Source organism: Coregonus lavaretus, assembly GCF_964263955.1.
Source record: "Coregonus lavaretus genome assembly, chromosome: 4".
Classification (NCBI taxonomy): domain Eukaryota; kingdom Metazoa; phylum Chordata; class Actinopteri; order Salmoniformes; family Salmonidae; genus Coregonus; species Coregonus lavaretus.
In genome coordinates, this window is record NC_139991.1 from 45,150,815 (window position 1) to 45,171,462 (window position 20,648).

Sequence of the window (20,648 nt, forward strand, 5' to 3'; positions counted from 1 at the left end):
CTGATCAACAACTACAGGAAGCATTTGAAGGTGAGAGTAAAGTCATTTATTTATGGTAAATGAAATGCAATTTTTGTTGATGGCTCCACATTATCAGACAAATCAAGGGCAGACTTCTCGGAAGGAATAAGGAAATATATTCACAGTCAGACATCTGAGAAATGACATGACAGTGGGCGAGGCTTTGCAAGATTGACTATATATAAAATATAGAGAGAGCACCATACATCTTCAGACAAGAGTTGACTTCTCAACAAGACTTCACAACAACAGTTCTTAAAACAGAGGTAAGACAATTTTATACACTTTTATTCACTATGTTTCTCTTGTCTTGTCTGATAATCAGGTTACATTTTTGTTTTTCTATTATCCATAGTAATTCTGACCCCTGCATGAATGTGTTATTAATGTTAATATTGCGTGCAAAAGTATTTTGTGAATTTCTCTCACACAATCTGAAAAACCGCTATGCACAAAAAGATGTGCACATTACATTTAAGAGAGCAGCATCCCACTGGGCACAAACTGTTGAATCAACATTGTTTCAACGGAAATACATACACTGTTATTTTGAGGGTGAAATTTCAACCACATGATTATGTCATCATGGTAACCAAATTTCAACATAGACAAATATGTTGAATTTGTACCTTAAAACAACATCAGATCTTCAACATTATCCACTATCAGAAAGAAAAAAATGTCTGTGCAGCACCTCCTACTGGAGAATGTATCTATCTACAGCTACCCTTTGGTCTCCCATCCAGTGTTTTAACCAAGCCCAGTCCCGCTTAGTTATGATATTTGTTAGACTATTACCATTGTGCAATGGTGAGAATGATTGTTGAGAGATAGATTCACTGTTGCTATCAAAGTCATTCCAAAGGGAAGGTTTAACAGGGGAAATTAAATGTGACCATACTTTATCACTCATATATCATCAATGATGCTATTTAGGCCTATACACTGAGTATACCAAACATTAGGAACACCTTCATTTTGCCCTCAGAACAGCCTCAATTCATCGTGGCATGGACTCTGTGTAAAGTTGGCTGGATGTCCTTTGGGTGGTGGACCATTCTTGATACACACGGGAAACTGTTGAGCGTGAAAAACCCAGCAACGTTGCAGTTCTTGACAGAAACTGGTGCGCCTGGCACATACTACCATACCCCGTTCAAAGGCACTTAAATATTTTGTCTTGCCCGTTCACCCTCCTAATGGCACACATACACAATCCATTTCTCAATTGCCTAAACGCTTAAAAATCCTTCTTTAACCTGTCTCCTTCCCTTTATCTACACTGATTGAAGTGGATTTAACAAGTGACATCAATAAAGGATAATAGCTTTCACCTGGATTCACCTGGTCAGTCTATGTCATGGAAAGAGCAGGTGTTCTTAATGTTTTGTATACTCGGTGTATAGCGTTTGCAAAGTAATCAACAGCTATTGATGAAATTCAAACCAGAATTCAACTAAAAATAGACAATACAATAGGCTTAGGGTTTCAAGCTCCGGTTGATTTCAAATGTAATGATATTTAGTGATATTGAATTGTGTTTGGTTGTCAACACAACCAAATATCAACATTCTGCTAGGATAGTTACATCTGCGCCACTGACTTAGTCTGGCTTTAATTCTAGTTTGTTTACAAATTCATAGCTTATATGTTGGATTCACGTCTCCATCTCAACCAAAAATATAAGTTAAAGAATAGGACAACATCTTTTTAAATTTTTTTTACTGCATTTAAAGTTTGATTTGATTTGATTTAGTCAATCAATCAATCAATCAAATTGTATTCATGAAGCCCTTTTTACATCAGCAGATGTCATAAAGTGCTATACAGAAACCCAGCCCAAAACCCCAAACAGCATGCAATGCAGCTGTAGTCCTATTCTTTAACTTAGACTTAACTTTTTTTTTTTTAATATTAGATGGAGATGTGAATCCACATATAAATTATTAATTTGTAGACAAACTGGAATTAAAGCCAGATTGAGTCAGTGGCACAGATGGAACTATCCAAGTAGAAGATAAATGTCCTTCAAATGTTGGTATTTGGTTGCGTTGAACAGAACAGCAATAACACATGAATCTGTTGTATAAATAAACAAAACATCTGACATTGTATTCCCATTTGAACTTTAGTGTGCTTTTAAATCAAATCAAATCAAACTTTATTTGTCACATGCGCCGAATACAACAGGTGTAGACCTTACCATGAAATGCTTACAAGCCCTTAACCAACAATGCAGTTCAAGAAAGAGTTAAGATTTTTTTTCTCCAAATAAACGAAAGTAAAAAATTATAAAAATGAACACAATAAAATAACAATAACGAGGCTATATACAGGGGGTACCGGTTAGTCAAGGTAATTTGGACATGTAGGTAGGGGTAAAGTGACTATACATAGATAATAGACAGCGGGTAGCAGCAGTGTAAAAACAAATGGATGGGGGGGTGTCAATGTAAATAGTCCGGGTGGCCATTTGATTAATTGTTATGGCTTGGGGGTAGAAAGCGCAGTGATAGACAGTTGTGCTTTTAGATGGTTGAAAGCATAGAGATAATTTCAACTAACTTCTGGCTGTCTTTTTGAATGGGTGAATATTGGTTGAAATCTTATTGATCAACGTCTCAAACAAATATGACCCAATTATCCACACTGAAATGACATGGTGTGCCCAGTGGGATGTTTTTTTTAAGGACGGTATCTGATGAACGCCCCTTTTTGCTTTCCAGAGATGAAGCCGTTTCCCTCCCTCCTGGCATTAGGGTTGTGCATGATGTTCAGCCAGCCAGCCCTGTCTACAGAGGAAAGTTTGGGTGGCCCTTTCATTCAAAGTTCAGTGGAGGAGGCAAAGAGACTCGTAGATGAAGCTTACAAGTACTCCAGAGAAAAGTGGGTGAATCTGACAGTTGTAGATAGCAGCACTAGTGTCACTGTGTGCAATTAGCAACATTTTCTCACTCAGTCTAAGAGATGGATTTACTTTCATTTATTTATTACGGTAGTCTTTCTTATTCCTCCTTATTTCCCTTTATTTTACTTTTTGTATTTCCTTTAGAAAATAATAATAGTTTCATAATTTATATTTTATCATTTCAATTTCTAATCATTTCTAATGATTAGGCCATACCCATTTTATGAAATAATTAACATATTTGTTTTAATTTTTAAAGTGAGGCTAGAGAATTTTTTTTGTAGACCCTCATGTTAAGTTCTATAGTAACCTTAGTTCAACACTGAGCAACCTAATCAAGAAATATTAGCCTCTTGAGGCAGCCTTAAAGAGGTATAGTTCAGCCACAATCAGAGAGGAAGTTGTGTATCTCGATATAATTCTTGCCATAACCATGCAATTTTTCAGTACATTTTTCAATTTTTCAGATTTGTATTTGTATTTTATTTTTTAGGAAAGGAAGAGGGGCATCCGTTAAACATTTAATTACATTTGTATGGCCTTAATACTAAATCTGCCTCTACACTGAGTTTTTATTCAACTGCAGGGCCATGTTTCTGTTCATAACTCTGTCATCTTCTTGTCCATAACTCAGGAGTCTGGAGAGAGTGCGTGGGCAGTCCACCAGGCCATCAGATGTCCTGCGTCTCCTGAAGCAGCCTGCCAGGGACACACGCTCTGCTGTACGGTCTGCAGACTACCTGGAGAACACCCTGAGACTGATCCATGAGAAGGTCCACAGCACGCACAGGTTGCACAAACGCTCGCTCAACGCAACAGGTCAGTCACACACGGTCATACATACCTACACACACATTCACTCTGTGAGAAATTCAGAATTCATATTCACTCAGATATAGACACACAGTGGTAGTAAGTACACATACAACTCTTTCTTATCCCTCGCTCTTGTTTCTCAGACCTGCTCACACCAGAGGAGCTAAACACCATTGTCCGGGTAACTGGCTGTGCAGCTCGTGTCAGCAAACCCTCCTGCCACACCACACCCAATGTTAACAAGTACCGCACAGCAACCAGCGTCTGCAACAACCTGTAAGAGCACCAGGGCTGGCGGGTTGAATACTTTCACACAACAATTTGAAAGCCTTGCACACAGAAGTTGTGTAGGGTGGAACGTAAGGGGATGTTCATGTTCGTGTACACTATGTCTGAGGACTGGCTGAGTGCATAGGCTGCAGGAGATAAGGTCATGTCCCTTGAGTTCCTCAAGTGAGGTTTCTAAATTCTGGTGTGTATTTTCTTCATGCTTATCAGGAATTACCCTCGTCTTGGAGCCTCAAATACACCCTTCACTCGTTGGCTGCCTGCTCAGTATGACGATGGGGTCTCTCAACCCAATGGCTGGGATCGAAACACGCGCTTCAACAACTTTATGCTCCCTCTGGTATGACGAGAAAAAATATATTTGGAATAACTGCTACTATGTCACCACAAGTTATATATAAAGTAACATCATTATATTTATCCTTCTCCCTCTTTCCCTCCTTCCCTCCCTGTGTGCAGGTAAGGGATGTCTCTAACCGTATCCTGGCAACCAATGATGCTGGTGTAGAGAGCGATCACGAGCTCACACACATGGTCACCTTCTTTGGCCAGTGGAACGACCATGACCTGACGTTCACGCCCTTCTCCCCCAGCATCCGCTCCTTTAGCAACGGCCTGGACTGTGACAAGAGCTGTGAACGTTCCGAACCCTGTTTCCCCATCCAGGTCAGTCACAGCTCTCACATCACATCCCACAGACTTACACTTACAGCATGCACAATGACTGCATGCAGTCATCCCTGTATATCTTGCCCTTTTCTACATTCTTACAAAAAAGGGTTCCAAACGGGTTCTTTGCGGAGGGATAGGGTTCTACCAAGAACCGTTTTGGTCAGAAGAACGGGTTCTTTGATGATTCTTTGGAAGGCAAGAAGGATTATTTGGAAGGCAACGAGGGTTTTACATAGAACCATATATAATATTTCCCAGCATGCTCTATTGCAGAGAGATTTTCAGAATTGTTTGTTTTACTGTAATGTCTGTGTTTTTGGAAGTACATTGATTGGTTGATTAATTTTATGCTACACGAAGATAAATAACATACAGTTTTCTAAACTAATCCAATCTGTTAGTAATTGGATTTATTGCACCCATAGTCTCAGTATTCAACCTTGCCTACCCTGGCAGTCATTCTGAGTGCAGGTTGTGGGTGATTAACAATTCCACTTGTTGTATATCCTAACTCTGGCTGGTCTCCAATAGGAATTACACTTCACTTTGCAAGCCAGCATAATGTGACTTTCAGGCCTGATGTGGCCTGTAAACCAGGAGATTCCTAACACTACTGTGTTAGGGTGTAATTAGGCCGTCAAAGAAAGGTCATATGATATACACTGAGTATACCTAACATTAGGAACACCTTCCTAATATTGAGTTGCACTCCCACCCCCTTTTGCCCTCAGAACAGCCTCAATTCGTCGGGCATGGACTCTACAAGGTGTTGAAAGCATTCCACAGGGATGCTGACCCATGTTGACTCCAATGCTTCCTACAGTTATGTCAAGTTGGCTGGATGTCCTTTGGGTGGTATTTGTATTTGTATTTATTATGGATCCCCATTAGCTGCTGCCAAGGCAGCATTTACTTTTCCTGGGGTCCAGCAAAATTAAGGCTGTTATACAAAATACATTACAATACATTTACAACAGATTTCACAACACATTAAGTGTGTGCCCTCAGGCCCCTACTCTACTACCACATATCTACAACACAAAATCCATGTGTACGTGTGTGTATAGTGCGTATGTTATTGTGTGTATGCATGTGTCTATGCCTGTGTGTGTGTGTCTCTTCACAGTCCCCGTAGTTCCATAAGGTGTATTTTTTTTTTTTTTTTTTTTTACATCTGATTCTACTGCTTGCAGCAGTTACTTGATGTGGAATAGAGTTCCATGTAGTCATGGCTCTATGTAGTACTGTGCGCCTCCCATAGTCTGTTCTGGACTTGGGGACTGTGAAGAGACCTCTGGTGGCATGTCTTGTGGGGTATGCATGGGTGTCCGAGCTGTGTTAAGTAATACCAAGCCCAATAGACCACAGGTCTGACCAGCTTTTGCTGGGCTCTCTTCTGTAGTAAGGAAGTAATCATATGCTGTGCCAGAGTATAGAAGCACAGCCTTGTGGTTATTTAACAACAATGGGTCGCTGTGTGCCAATAGTTCAAACAGACAGCTCGGTGCATTCAACATGTCAATACCTCTCACAAATACAAGTAGTGATGAAGTCAATCTCTCTTCCACTTTGAGCCAGGAGAGATTAACATGCATATTATTAATGTTAGCTCTCTGTGTACATCCAAGGGCCAGCCATGCTGCCCTGTTCTGAGCCAATTGCAATTTTTCTAAGTGGCACCTGACCACACAACTGAACAGTTGTCCAGGTGCAACAAACTAGGGCCTGTAGGACCTGCCTTGTTGATAGTGCTGTTAAGAAGGCAGAGTAGCGGTTTATTATGGATACACTTTTCCCCATCTTAGCTACGGTTGAATCAATATGTTTTGACCATGACAGTTTACAATCCAGGGTTACTCCAAGCAGTTTAGTCAACTCAACTTGCTCAATTTCCACATTATTCATTACAAGATTTAGTGGAGGTTTAGGGTTTGGTGAATAATTTGTCCCAAATACAATGCTTTTAGTTTTTTTAATATTTAGGTCTAACTTATTCCTTGCCACCCATTCTGAAACTAACTGCAACTCTTTGTTAAGTGTTGCAGTCATTTCAGTCGCTGTAGTAGCTGACGTGTATAGTGTTGAGTCATCCGCATATATAGACACACTGGTTTTACTGAAAGCTAGTGGCATGTCGTTAGTAAAGATTGAAAAAAGTAAGGGGCCTAGACAGCTGCCCTGGGGAATTCCTGATTCTACCTGGATTATGTTGGAGAGGCTTCCATTAAATAACACCCTCTGTGTTCTGTTAGACTCTTTATCCACAATATAGCAGGGGGTGTAAAGTCATAACACATACGTTTTTTCCAGCAGCAGACTATGATCGATAATGTCAAAAGCCGCACTGAAGTCTAACAAAACAGCCCCCACAATCTTTTTATCATCAATTTCTCTCAGCCAATCATCAGTCATTTGTGTAAGTGCTGTGCTTGTTGAATGTCCTTCCCTATCAGCATGCTGAAAGTCTGTTGTCAATTTGTTTACTGTAAAATAGCATTGTATCTGATCAAACACAATTTGGGTTGGTAATAGGCTGATTGGTGGTGGACCATTCTTGATACACACAGGAAACTGTTGAGCGTGAAAAACCCAGTAGCGTTGTAGTTCTTGACACAAACCGGTTCTAGGTAGAACCCTATACATGAGGTTCTTTGAAAAACCCTACATAGAGGGTTCTAGATAGAATGCTCTGCAAATGGTTCTACCCAGCACCAAAAACAGATCCCCTATGGGGACAAACCGAACAACCCTGTATGGTTCTACTGAGCACCTTTTTTTTTCTAAGAGTGTGTCCATGGTCCATAGATTATTAGGTCTTCAACTTCTGTTGTTTCCTCCATGACCAGATTCCTCCCAGAGACCAACGCTTGCCCACTGGCCCAGACAGCTGCATCCCGGTCTTCCGATCAGCGCCCGTGTGCGGCACAGGAGAGTCTGCTTTCAATTTCGGTGGTGTGGCCAAGAAGAGGGAGCAGATCAATGCTCTCACGGCCTTCCTGGACTTGGGGCAGGTGTACGGCTCTGAGGAGGGGTTGGCGCGTGACCTCCGTGACCTCACCAACGATGGGGGCCTGCTGCGTGTCAACAAAGAGTTCACAGACAACGGGCGCAACCTGCTACCCTTCACGAAAGTGATGGGGAACATGTGTGCCACCCGCCAGAGAGTCACCAACGACACCAATGCCAAGGAGGTGCCCTGCTTCATGGCAGGTTAGCCTTTTAACTTTGTTTCTCTGAAGAGTAGACCATCTTCCTAATTTTAAGTTGCACCCCCTTTTGCCCTCAGAACAGCCTCAATTAGTCGGGGCATGGACTCTACAAGGTGTTGAAAGCATTCCACAGGGATGCTGGCCCATGTTGACGCCAATGCTTCCCACAGTTGTGTCAAGTTGACTGGATGTCCGTTTGGGTGGTGGACCATTCTTGATACACACAGGAAAATGTTGAGCGTGAAAAACCCAGCAGCGTCGCAGTTCTTGACACAAACCGGTGCGCCTGGCACTAACTACCATACCCCGTTCAAAGGCACTTAAATATTTTGTCTTGCCCATTCACCCTCTGAATGGCGCACATACACAATCCATGTCTTAATTGTCTCAAGGCTTAAAAATCATTCTTTAACCTGTCTCTTCCCCTTCATCTACACTGATTGAAGTGGATTTAACAGGTGACATCAATAAGGGATCAAAACGTTCACCTGGATTCACCTGGTCAGTCTATGTTGTGGAAAGAGCAGGTGTCCCTAACATTTTGTACAATAAGTGTATATTTAAGTGAAAGTATATATTTAGGTTATAGGCCCAATGCAGCCGTTTTTTTTCTCAATATCATATAACTTCTGGGCAACAATTAAGTACCTTCCTGTGATTGTTTTCAATCAACATTTTAAAAAATAAACAAAGATAGCTTCTTACCAAGACCAATTTCTCAAGCAATAATTTTGCTAGGACTGTCTGGGAGTGGTCTGAGTGGGTAGGGGGAAACTGAAAACTTGCAGTTATTGGCAGAGAGGTTTGGAACTCTCTTTCTTATTGGTCTATTAACTAATCACCAAAACTCAATGCCATCAAAACAGGCGGATATTTCAGGCAGTCTTTTCAAACAGCTCTTACACTAAAAGGGCATTATCATGTTCACAATTTAACGGTGTGGAAATATATATAAAACACAGGAAAATCACATTTTTGACTGCAATGGGACTAAGGAAGTCTAAGGAACAGAATTACACAAAGAGAGAGAACTTTAATTAGAGTAATTATTTGACTTTAATGTACAATAGTTGTCTGGATACAGACAAACAATGTGTATGATGTTCATCTCAATCACTATTTGGCTTAACCAGTAAGTCTCTGTCTGCCAGGTGATGTCCGTGTGGATGAGAACATAGCCTTGACATCTATTCACACAATGTTCATACGTGAGCACAACCGTCTGGCCCGTGCCCTGCGTCGTCTCAACCCACAATGGGATGCTGAGACACTCTATCAGGAGGCCCGTAAGATCATGGGCGCCTACACCCAGGTACCACAAATAGACACATATCACTAATACTCATGGTGTCAGTTCCTTCTCTCCGCTACTTGTCCAGTGCATATTCTCTAACACACACTCTCTTTCCCTTTGCTTCTCATTCTTACACATGGAAATATTCTAGAATATTCTCACAGACACAGCTTCCCTATCACATAGACACCTAAAATTGTGTCTCTCTCACTCTATTCCTCTCAATCCCTCCTAGGTGTTTGTGTTCCGGGACTACCTGCCACACATCGTGGGCCCAGACATCATGGCCCGCCAGCTCGGCAGTTACCCTGGTTACGATGAGAAGATTGATCCCAGCATTGCCAACGTGTTTGCTACAGCAGCGTACCGCTTTGCCCACCTGGCCATCCAGCCCATGTTGTCCCGCCTGGACAGCAACTACAGGGAAAATGCCAACTTCCCCAGTGTGCCTCTGTTCAAGGCTTTCTTCACCCCCTGGAGGCTGGTGTTTGAGGGTGAGTGGTGGGAGATACTCATAGGGATGCTAATTAACTTTGATGGTGGAAAAGGTTAAACATTTAAATATTCAATTCTCGTTTTGTCCACCTTTAGGTGGTATCGACCCTCTGATCCGAGGTCTGGTGGGTCGGCCTGCTAAGCTGAACACCCAGGATCACATGATGGTGGACGCTCTGAGGGAGAGACTCTTCCAGTTCGTACGACACCTGGCTCTGGACCTGGGCTCCCTCAACATGCAGCGTGGACGTGACCATGGCCTGCTTGGTACACACGTCCCTATACCGCCTTTCTGATACCACAGATAAACACATTTCTAACGTTATACTTACAGCTAATCCTTTACATACCTTGCTGAAAAAAACATTTCAAGCTGGTCCATCCTGGTCTATTCTTATCCATGCTGGTCTTTGCTGGTCAAGCTGGTCTGACCATCATAGTTTAGCTGGTTAGGCTGGTGTGCTGGTGACCAGCTCATACTGGTATGCTGGTGTGCTGGTGACCAGCTCATACTGGTATGCTGGTGTGCTGGTGACCAGCTCATACTGGTATGCTGGTTTGCTGGTGACCATCTTATGCTGGTATGCTGGTGATGCTGGTATGCTTGTGACCAAGCTGGTCCATGCTGGTCTATGCTGGTCCATTATGCTCTAGCTAGCTGATCAAGCTGTTCTGGCAAAACCACTCCTATCATTATCATATTTCCCAGCATGCTCTATTGCAGTTAGATTTTTAGAATTGTTTGTTTCAATATGTACATTGATTGATTAATGAATGTTATACTACACAAAGATAAATACATTCTAAACTAATCCAATCTGTTAGTTGGACTTATTGCATCTGTTACTGAGATGGTTGTTCCACTTTAGAGTGTTTAGGTAGTCTCATTTATTAATCTTTCTAACCCGGGCAGTCATTCTGAATGCAGATTGTGGTTGAATAAAAGTTTAAACATTTGGATATCCCCACTCTGGCTGGATTCCAATAGGAATTAAACATCACTTTGCAAGCCAGCATAATGTGACTTGCAGGCCTGATGTGGCCACTGTATTAGGGAAAAACTAGGTCCTCAAAGTAAGCAATTATGATTTATTTAATGTATTGGCTTAAATAATTAAGCAGTTTGATGCTGGTTTTGCTGGTGACCAGCATATGGTGGTACACTGGTCACCAGTGTCCAAAACACAGCGAAGGCTGGTCGAAAAATTGCCAAAGACTCTAGTCACCAAGCCATAGACTGTTTATTCTGCTACCATCCGGCAAACGGTACCGGAGCATCGGCTCTCGGACCAACAGGCTCCGAGACAGATTCTACCCCCAAGTCATAAGACTGCTTAATAGCCATAAGACTGCTAAATAGTTCATTAAATGGTTCCCTGACTATCTGCACTGACCCTATCGCACACTCACAAGAATATATATACACACAATATACACACTCACACACACTACACTGACACTCTCACACAAAACCCACACACATTCACACTACATACGCACACACACGTAACACACAAACGCATACGACGCAAACACACACACACATACACACACACTTTTACACTCATCATTTGCTGCTGCTACTCTGTTCTTTATTTACTTTTATTATTATCTATCCTGATGCCTAGTCACTTTACCCTGCCTTCATCTACATATCTACCTCAATTACCTCGTACCCCTGCACATTGATTTGGTACTACTCCCTTTATATACCTCCATTGTTGTGTATTTTATTTTTGTATTTTTACTTTGCATCGTTGTGATGCAAGCATTTCACGGTAAAGTCTACACCCGTTGTATTCGGCACGTGACAAATACATGTTTTATTTTATTTAGATTTTATTACACCAGTGTCCAAAACACAGCGAAGGCTGGTGACCAGCATGACCAGTCTATGCTGTTTTTTTCAGCAGAGTAGATCTATTGACACCAAATCTGTTGGGGAGGAAATATTGCCTACAAGATTAATATTTTTCATTTTTCTCATCCTAAATATAGCTCTATCAATCTGTTCCATGCACTAATTATTTTCTTTCTGTCCCCCAACCTAGGCTACAATGCTTGGCGAAAATACTGTGGACTCTCAACTCCTAAGAACCAGGTTCAGCTGGCTGTGGTTCTGAACAACACAAACCTGGCCCGCAGACTGATGGAGCTCTACGGCACCCCAGCAAACATTGATGTGTGGATGGGGGGCGTGGCTGAACCCTTCGTACGAGGAGGACGCGTCGGGCCTCTCTTCGCCTGCCTCATAGCCACCCAGTTCCAGAGGATCCGCCAGGGAGACAGGTGTGTATGTATGTGTGTTAGAGCCCTGCACAGGCATGAATTTTAAGCCTGAGACGGTCAGGCCCTACCCTACCCAGGCCCGATTGCTTCTGCCAGATTTAAGGCCCTGCCTGAAACCCGAAATCAGAAATAACTTCCTCCATTAGTAAATCCATTAGCTGCTCCTCTCTCTGTCACTTGCTCCCTGCGCGCTGCGCGCTCTGCATGCGCGCTGCTAATGGTGGCTCTGCGTCTGTGATTATCCATAGCAACGGCTCCGTCTGTGCTGCTCTACTCAATGACGAGGCAAAACTCAAGGAACATTATTATTTTCTGTGAAATAATCTCTCCTGTCTTATATTTGACAAGTTTAAAGCACTTCTGACACCATGTTATGATCTTAGTCAGATATAGGGCTGTTACGGTGACCATATTATCGCCGCACCAGCAGTCACGAGTCATGAAGGCAGTCAAATTCCATGTGACCAGTCATGGTAATTAGGCTTCTCCAAGCTCTGATGCTTCTGATGGTCATTAGTAGCCTACCAAACTTGCTAACTGCCTGGTACTCAGCATTCTATTGTCCCTCTAATCACTCTGACATCAATGCAAATGTAATCGGAAATCTAATCAAACACTTAATGAGAGCCAATGAGCTAATGTTGCGCAACATTTCTATAGGCTATGCAATTGCGTGAGAAAACAGAGTGATGGCCTCTATTAAAAAGAGGAGGATCCCATCAGCTTTCTATAGGCTTACTATATTTATTTCTCAACTTTCCTAATATTAAGCACATTGCTTTTCTTTACAACAGGAGTATAGCCTACCTGGCTGGCATGAAAATGAACAGCATAGATTACATGTATTTTTTCCCCTGCCCCTGTTTAGAGACAGGTGCATGATAATGGTCCATTCTAAATCAAAACAAATTTCACACATATTATTTAGTATATGTTAAGACAAGATTAAATCAAGAATAGTCTTATGGGTGACAATATTAGCCTATCACTTGTGAATTATATATTATCACTTGTGAATGATGCCTTGTTTTGGGTACTTTTTCATATCATAGTCCCACACATCATGTAGCCTAGCCCATAGGCCTATATGTTTTAATAAGGTTTGTATCACAACTAAAGTGACCAAATAACTTCTTAAAATTAAGCACATTAATCCGCTTTACAATGGGTGTAGAGCCTAACTGGCATAGTTTCAGGTTTGGGGAAGATAATTTTCACAGCAGCAAGATTTGTGACCTGTTGCCACAAGAAAAGGGCAACCAGTGAAGAACAAACACAATTGTAAATACAACCCATATTTATGTGTATTTATTTTCCCTTTAGTACTTTAACTATTTGCACATCTTTACAACACTGTATATAGACATAATATGATATTTGAAATTTATTTATTCTTTTGGAGTGTAATATTTACTGTTCACTTTTTATTACCTTTATTATTGTTTATTATCTATTCACTTGCTTTGGCAATTCAAGCATATGTTTCCCATGCCAATAAAGCCCCTTGAATTGAAATTGAATTGAGAGAGAGAGAGAGCGAAAGAAGGAGAGAGAGAGAGAGAGAGAGAGAGAGAGAGAAGGAGAGGGAGAGAGAGAGAGAGAGAGAGAGAAGGAGAGGGAGCGAGAGAGAAAGAAAGAAAGAAAGAAAGAAAGAAAGAAAGAAAGAAAGAAAGAAAGAAAGAAAGAAAGAAAGAAAGAAAGAAAGAAAGAAAGAAAGAAAGAAAGAAAGAAAGAAAGAAAGAAAGAAAGAAAGAAAGAAAGAAAGAAAGAAAGAAATGGAGAGTGAGAGAGAGAGAGAAATAGAGAGAGTGGTTGTTCCAGCATGTGTTTGTCAGAGTATGCACGTGTCGCTCATATCCCTTCTTGCTTGTTGATCCCCAGGCTGTGGTATGAAAACCCAGGCGTCTTTACCTCAGCTCAGAGGGCTGCCCTGAGTCGTGCCTCTTTGGCTCGGATCATCTGTGACAACACTGGCATTACAGTTGTGTCCAAAGACCCATTCAGAATCCCTGAGGGTAAGAACAGACCCATTAACTGCAACAGTATCCCGCAATTAAACCTCCAAGCCTGGAGGGAGAGACAGCAGAATCAGGAGGAGGATCAGGCTCAGAAGCAACAGCAACAACATCAGCAACAGCAACAACAACAGCAGCCTCAGCAGCAGCCGTCGGACCAGGACAACGAGGTAATTGGTTCAACATCAGTTAATAACTCAATACTTCTGCATAACCCATCCACCGCTTACTGCAAACATCACCCTCTTTTTCTGTATTATTTTCTAGATCCCCCTGACGTAAGGCCCCCTGGACCCCAAGGTCCTAGCAGCAACTCCACCCTGCAGCTGTCCGCCTTATCAGCTGGCTGACAACTTCCTCACACTTACAGCAGAAGCATTACAACACAGAGTCAGGGGTGTTATTTACCACCAGCACCATACCTGGTATCTACTACTTTCCCTTCTTCTGCACTGCGGTTCACAGCGTGGACCTGTGGCGTAACAATGAGCTGTGTCAATGGCCTTACGTCAGCCAGCTGATTCTCAGGAATGCTGCACTCCTTGCAGCTGGTTAAGGTCAATTAACTAGTAAGGCTTCTTGTCATTTTGAACAGGATTTTTAAAAGATTTATTTGCATTCTGCAAACTGATATTTTGGGTGTTTTAGGTGTTGTTGATTCATTCTATGACAAAAAAATCAAGGAGTGCTGTAAGAATTGTACTGTGTTTGATTTGTGTGAAGGAATGCAAACAGAAGAAAAAATAGCAAAAAGTTTAACATTATAAAGTAAATGTATTAGTAAACAGAAAGGGAAACTACTCTGTGGCAAATAAAAAATGATTTGATTTGATTTGATTTAAATGTGTACTGCATCTGTTTCTTTTTTCTTTTTAATTAATGCGCAAAAATGTCTAAAAACCTGTTTTTGCTTTGTCATTATGGGGTATTGTGTGTAGAATAATAAGGGGTAAAAAACAATTTAATCAATTTTAGAATAAGGCTGTAACGTAACAAAATGTGGAAAAAGTAAAGGGGTCTGATTACTTTCCGAATGCACTGTATAAAGTTTGGGGGTGTGGGTGCTGCGAGTTTTTTAAATGATTTTGTCGACGGGTGGGGAGGGGTGCTGACAACAACAACAAAATCCCTTGCTACAGACGCTATATCGGTCCGCTAGTACAGAACTAGTAAAGGCCCAGTGCACTACTTTTGATATTTTTTATTTTTATTATTATTTTTAAATATATCTATTATTTTTTTATTCAAATTTTTCAGGGGGTGCTGGAGCACCCTCAGCACCCCTACTTCCCGCGGCTATGGTGCAAATATGACCAACCGGTACCTTCAAAGCCTCTCACTGGCCAATACATAGCATCAACAATCCAGGGTTTATATACACTATATATACAAAAGCATGTGGACACCTCTTCAAATTTGTGGATTCTGCTACTTTAGCCATACCCGATGCTGACAGGTGTATAAAATCGAGGACACATTCATGCAATCTCCATAGACAAACATTGGCAGTAGAATGGCCTTACTGAAGAGCTCAGTGGCTTTCAACATGGCACTGTCATAGGATGACACCTTTCCAACAAGTCAGTTTGTCAAAATGTTGCCCTGCTAGAGCTGCCCCGTTCAACTATAAGTGTTGTTATTGTGAAGTGGAAACGCGTAGCGCGTAAAAATCGTCTGTCCTCGGTTGCAACACTCACTACCAAGTTCCAAACTGCCTCTGGAAGCAACATCAGCACAAGAACTGTTCATCGGGAGCTTCATGAAATGGGTTTCCTTGGCCGAGTAGCTGCACACAAGCCGAAGATCACCATGCACAATGCCAAGCGTCGCCTGGACTGGTGTAAAGCTCACCGCCATTGGACTCTGGAGCAGTGGAAACACGTTCTCTGGAGTGATGAATCACGCTTCCCCATCTGGCAGTCCGACAGACGAATCTGGGTTTCTGCCCGAATACATAGTGCCAACTGTAAAGTCTGGTGGAGGAGGAATAATGGTCTGGGGCTGTTTTTCATAGTTCGGGCTAGGCCTCTTAGTTCCTGTAAAGGGAAATCTTAACGCTACAGCATACAATGACATTCTAGACGATTCTGTGCTTCCAACTTTGTGGCAACAGTTTGGGGAAGGCCCTTTCCTGTTCAGGCATGACAATGTCCCTGTGCACAAAGCGAGGTCCATACAGAAATGGTTTTGGTGTGGAAGAACTTGACTGGCCTGCATATAGCCCTGACCTCAACCCCATTGAACACCTTTGGGATGAATTGGAACACCGACTGTGAGCCAGGCCTAATCGCCCAACATCAGTGCCCGACCTCACTAATGCTCTTGTGGCTGAATGGAAGCAAGTCCCCTTAGCAATGTTCCAACATCTAGTGGAAAGCCTTCCCAGAAGAGTGGAGGCTGTTATAGCAGCAATGGGGGGACCATTTCCATAGTAATGCCAGAATAATGTCATAAATCAATAGATTGAGTGTTTCAATCCAGCCAACACCGGTAAAGTTTTCTGTGACATCTCTGCTTGTTTCACGGAGCAAAGGACCGGGGACCAAATGCAATAACTAAAAGAAAAACAGGAAAGATTTTCAGTGCAAAATTTTGACCGGTTGTAAGGGAATAGAAAGCTGTGAAAATGACCCAATATGTTTCTGATAAGATTTCCGTTCGGCTTGGATGTATAGGCTATTTTGTGTGGTTGAAATAGCCTACTAACAGCTTTTATGATGCTGATAAAGATAGCACCTCTACAGATGGTGTCTAACCAAGCATTTGCATTCGTTGCAAGATGCTGAAAGAAATCAATCATATTTCTCCACTCCTGTTCCCAAGTCAAAATGTTGCCTGCATTTGGTGTATAATTTTACTGCAAGAAATGCTTAATTCTGCAGGAGTTAATATTAAGGCTGTGTGAGAGGTTATAGACCTACAGTCAGTGTCCAGATTTCCGTTTCCATTTAACCCATCTGAACAGTAGGCTACATACAGTTCCCTTGACATGCCATAGGCTTATTTGAAGTCCCCCTCTTGTGACTGTCGAATTTGCTATCATCCTCTTTTACCACTTCACCAAATATTTTACAAACATTACTTTTCTGACACTCCCTTCTCTTTATTTTAAACTCTCCATTTCACAGCTTTTCTCTTATTGAATTAAACTCCGACATTGTCCCTTTTGCCTCTGGATCAACGTTAACTTTTTCTGCCAGTTCCCTAAAGCATTTGGCGATTTGCGTGTAGGATATTTAAATCTAAGCTAACTCAAGAAATCTGTCATTTATTTTGACGTTTTGCAGAGGAGATCTTAGTCGCGCAATTTTACATCTAACTTAGATGTTTTGTGCAGTATTCCTCAATGAAAAAAATGTGCACGAAAAGGATCTCTCGTTAAATTACAACAAAGACTTTACTGAAGAATCCCTACTGTTTACCAATCACCAAAGAAAGGGTGATAGACTCCAGCTACCGACTTCGGATTGTTCCAAGAAAAATATGTGTTCCGGAACAACCGAAGAAATCCTTAGCGAATTCCAAAACTAGCAAAAACGTCACATCATAATATATGCACAAACTCTTCAGAACTGTTTCGACTGGGAAGCATTCGGACGCCTTTTGGCCCTAATGCATAGGCTTACGCACTAATGCCAGATAGCCTAAAATAATAAAAGAAACCCATAATGTAGCCTATAAATTGTCTAAGAATTAAACATTTATGGATTTTTTAAGGTATTGTTTTCTCTTTATTGAACCCGGCTTTTGAACCCTAAACCTGCCCCACTGTGGGTTATGAGTCAACCTGCGCATCACTAATAACTAAGATAGCTTCATTATTTTCATGGTGTGTTGACCTCTTCTATTCTATGCTGATAATAACTTGGGTTGAAAAAACAGATGGCATACTACATACCACAAATTCCTCTTTATGTGTGATGCTGCAAATTATCCCTTAAGCTATGTAACTTTGCACAATTAAGAAAACTATAAGTCTTGCCACCCTCCATATGATAACATCAATAAGTATCACGCTCTGAAATCAGGATGAACATTTTTGAATTTCTTAACCAGGTCCAAAGCATTGGTGTGGCTGTTTTATTTCAAATGTCCTTAGTCATGTTAAGGGTTAATGACCTTACCTTTGTACTGAAACTTCCCTATGCAGGCTGCTTTCTCAAGTAACAGTTTGTGTGTGGAAACAACATTAAGCAAAAGCATGGTGACCACAGACTATAGCTATAGATGTAGTCTTAATTTGAGCCAGTTTGCTACAGCAGGACAATAATCATGCAGGGAATCAAATACTATGATCAAATACAGTGGGGAGAACAAGTATTTGATACACTGCCGATTTTGCAGGTTTTCCTACTTACAAAGCATGTAGAGGTCTGTAATTTTATCATAGGTACACTTCAACTGTGAGAGACGGAATCTAAAACAAAAATCCAGAAAATCACGTTGCATGATTTTTAAGTAATTATTTTGCATTTTATTGCATGACATAAGTATTTGATACATCAGAAAAGCAGAACTTAATATTTGGTACAGAAACCTTTGTTTACAATTACAGAGATCATATGTTTCCTGTAGGTCTTGACCAGGTTTGCACACACTGCAGCAGGGATTTTGGCCCACTCCTCCATACAGACCTTCTCCAGATCCTTCAGGTTTCGGGGCTGTCGCTGAGCAATACGGACTTTCAGCTCCCTCCAAAGATGTTCTATTGGGTTCAAGTCTGGAGACTGGCTAAGCCACTCCAGGGCCTTGAGATGCTTCTTACGGAGCCACTCCTTAGTTGCCCTGGCTGTGTGTTTCGGGTCATTGTCATGCTGGAAGACCCAGCCACGACCCATCTTCAATGCTCTTACTGAGGGAAGGAGGTTGTTGGCCAAGATCTCGCGATATATGGCCCCATCCATCCTCCCCTCAATACGGTGCAGTCGTCCTGTCCCATTTGCAGAAAAGCATCCCCAAAGAATGATGTTTCCACCTCCATGCTTCACGGTTGGGATGGTGTTCTTGGGGTTGTACTCATCCTTCTTCTTCCTCCAAACACGGCGAGTGGAGTTTAGACCAAAAAGCTATATTCTTGTCTCATCAGACCACATTACCTTCTCCCATTCCTCCTCTGGATCATCCAGATGGTCATTGGCAAACTTCAGACGGGCCTGGACATGCGCTGGCTTGAGCAGGGGGACCTTGCGTGCGCTGCAGGATTTTAATCCATGACGGCGTAGTGTGTTATTAATGGTTTTCTTTGAGACTGTGGTCCCAGCTCTCTTCAGGTCATTGACCAGGTCCTGCCGTGTAGTTCTGGACTGATCCCTCACCTTCCTCATGATCATTGATGCCCCACGAGGTGAGATCTTGCATGGAGCCCCAGACCGAGGGTGATTGACCGTCATCTTGAACTTCTTCCATTTTCTAATCATTGCACCAACAGTTGTTGCCTTCTCACCAAGCTGCTTGCCTATTGTCCTGTAGCCCATCCCAGCCTTGTGCAGGTCTACAATTTTATCCCTGATGTCCTTACACAGCCCTCTGGTCTTGGCCATTGTGGAGAGGTTGGAGTCTGTTTGATTGAGTGTGTGGACAGGTGTCTTTTATACAGGTAACGAGTTCAAACAGGTGCAGTTAATACAGGTAATGAATGGAGAACAGGGGGGCTTCTTAAAGAAAAACTAACAGGTCTGTGAGAGCCGGAATTCTTACTGGTTGGTAGGTGATCAAATAGTTATGTCATGCAATAAAATGCAAATTAATTACTTAAAAATCATTCAATGTGATTTTCTGGATTTTTGTTTTAGATTCCATCTCTCACAGTTGAAGTGTACCTATGATAAAACAATTACAGACCTCTACATGCTTTGTAAGTAGGAAAACCTGCAAAATTGGCAGTGTATCAAATACGTGTTCTCCCCACTGTAGGTACTAAAGTAAAACTGCAAAAAATGTGGCATAGAAATAAACTTTATGTCCTGAATACGAAGCGTTATGTTTGGGGCAAATCCAACACAACACATCACTGAGTACCACTCTTCATATTTCCATGCATGGAATGGGTATGCTTGTCACCAGCTAGGACTAGTGAGTTTTTTAGGATGAAAAGAAACAGAACAGAGTTAAGCATATGCAAAATCCTAGAGGAAAACCTGGTTCAGTCTGCTTTCAATCAAACACTGGGAGACAAATTCACCTTTCAGCAGGACAATAACCTAAAACACATGGCCAAATCTACACTGATTTAATGTCATCTTGCTTACCAAGATGACATTGAATGTTCCTGAGTGGCCTAGTTACAGTTTTGACTTAAATCGGCATGAAAATCAATGCAAGACTTGAAATGGCTGTCTAGCAATGATCAACAATCAACTTGACAGAGCTTGAAGAATGTTTTTAAGAATAATGGGCAAATATCATACAATCCAGGTGTGCAAAGCTTTTAGAAACGTACCCAAAAAGACTCACAGCTGTAATTGCCGCCAAAGGTGCTTGTATAAAGTATTGACTCAGGGGTGTGAATACTTATGTAAATGAGATGTTTCTGTATTTCATTTTCAATACATTTGAAAACATTTCTAAAAACATGTTTTCACTTTGTCATTATGGGTATTGTGTGTAGATGGGTGAGAGATAAAAACATATTTAATCAATTT

At 41.6% G+C, this 20,648-nt stretch overlaps 1 protein-coding gene across 1 annotated transcript; it reads left to right on the forward strand.

Moving 5' to 3' along the window:
* Nucleotides 1–2,749: 2,749 nt before the first annotated feature.
* Nucleotides 2,750–14,563, forward strand: LOC311127448 (eosinophil peroxidase-like; the record flags this gene model as incomplete). Its single annotated transcript, XM_084159286.1, has 12 exons — nucleotides 2,750–2,907; nucleotides 3,564–3,748; nucleotides 3,889–4,021; nucleotides 4,244–4,373; nucleotides 4,493–4,699; nucleotides 7,552–7,915; nucleotides 9,066–9,226; nucleotides 9,444–9,702; nucleotides 9,800–9,970; nucleotides 11,755–11,992; nucleotides 13,874–14,177; nucleotides 14,378–14,563. 12 exons carry the CDS (start codon nucleotides 2,750–2,752, stop codon nucleotides 14,561–14,563), a joined length of 2,496 nt encoding a protein of 831 aa, XP_084015412.1.
* Nucleotides 14,564–20,648: the final 6,085 nt, after the last annotated feature.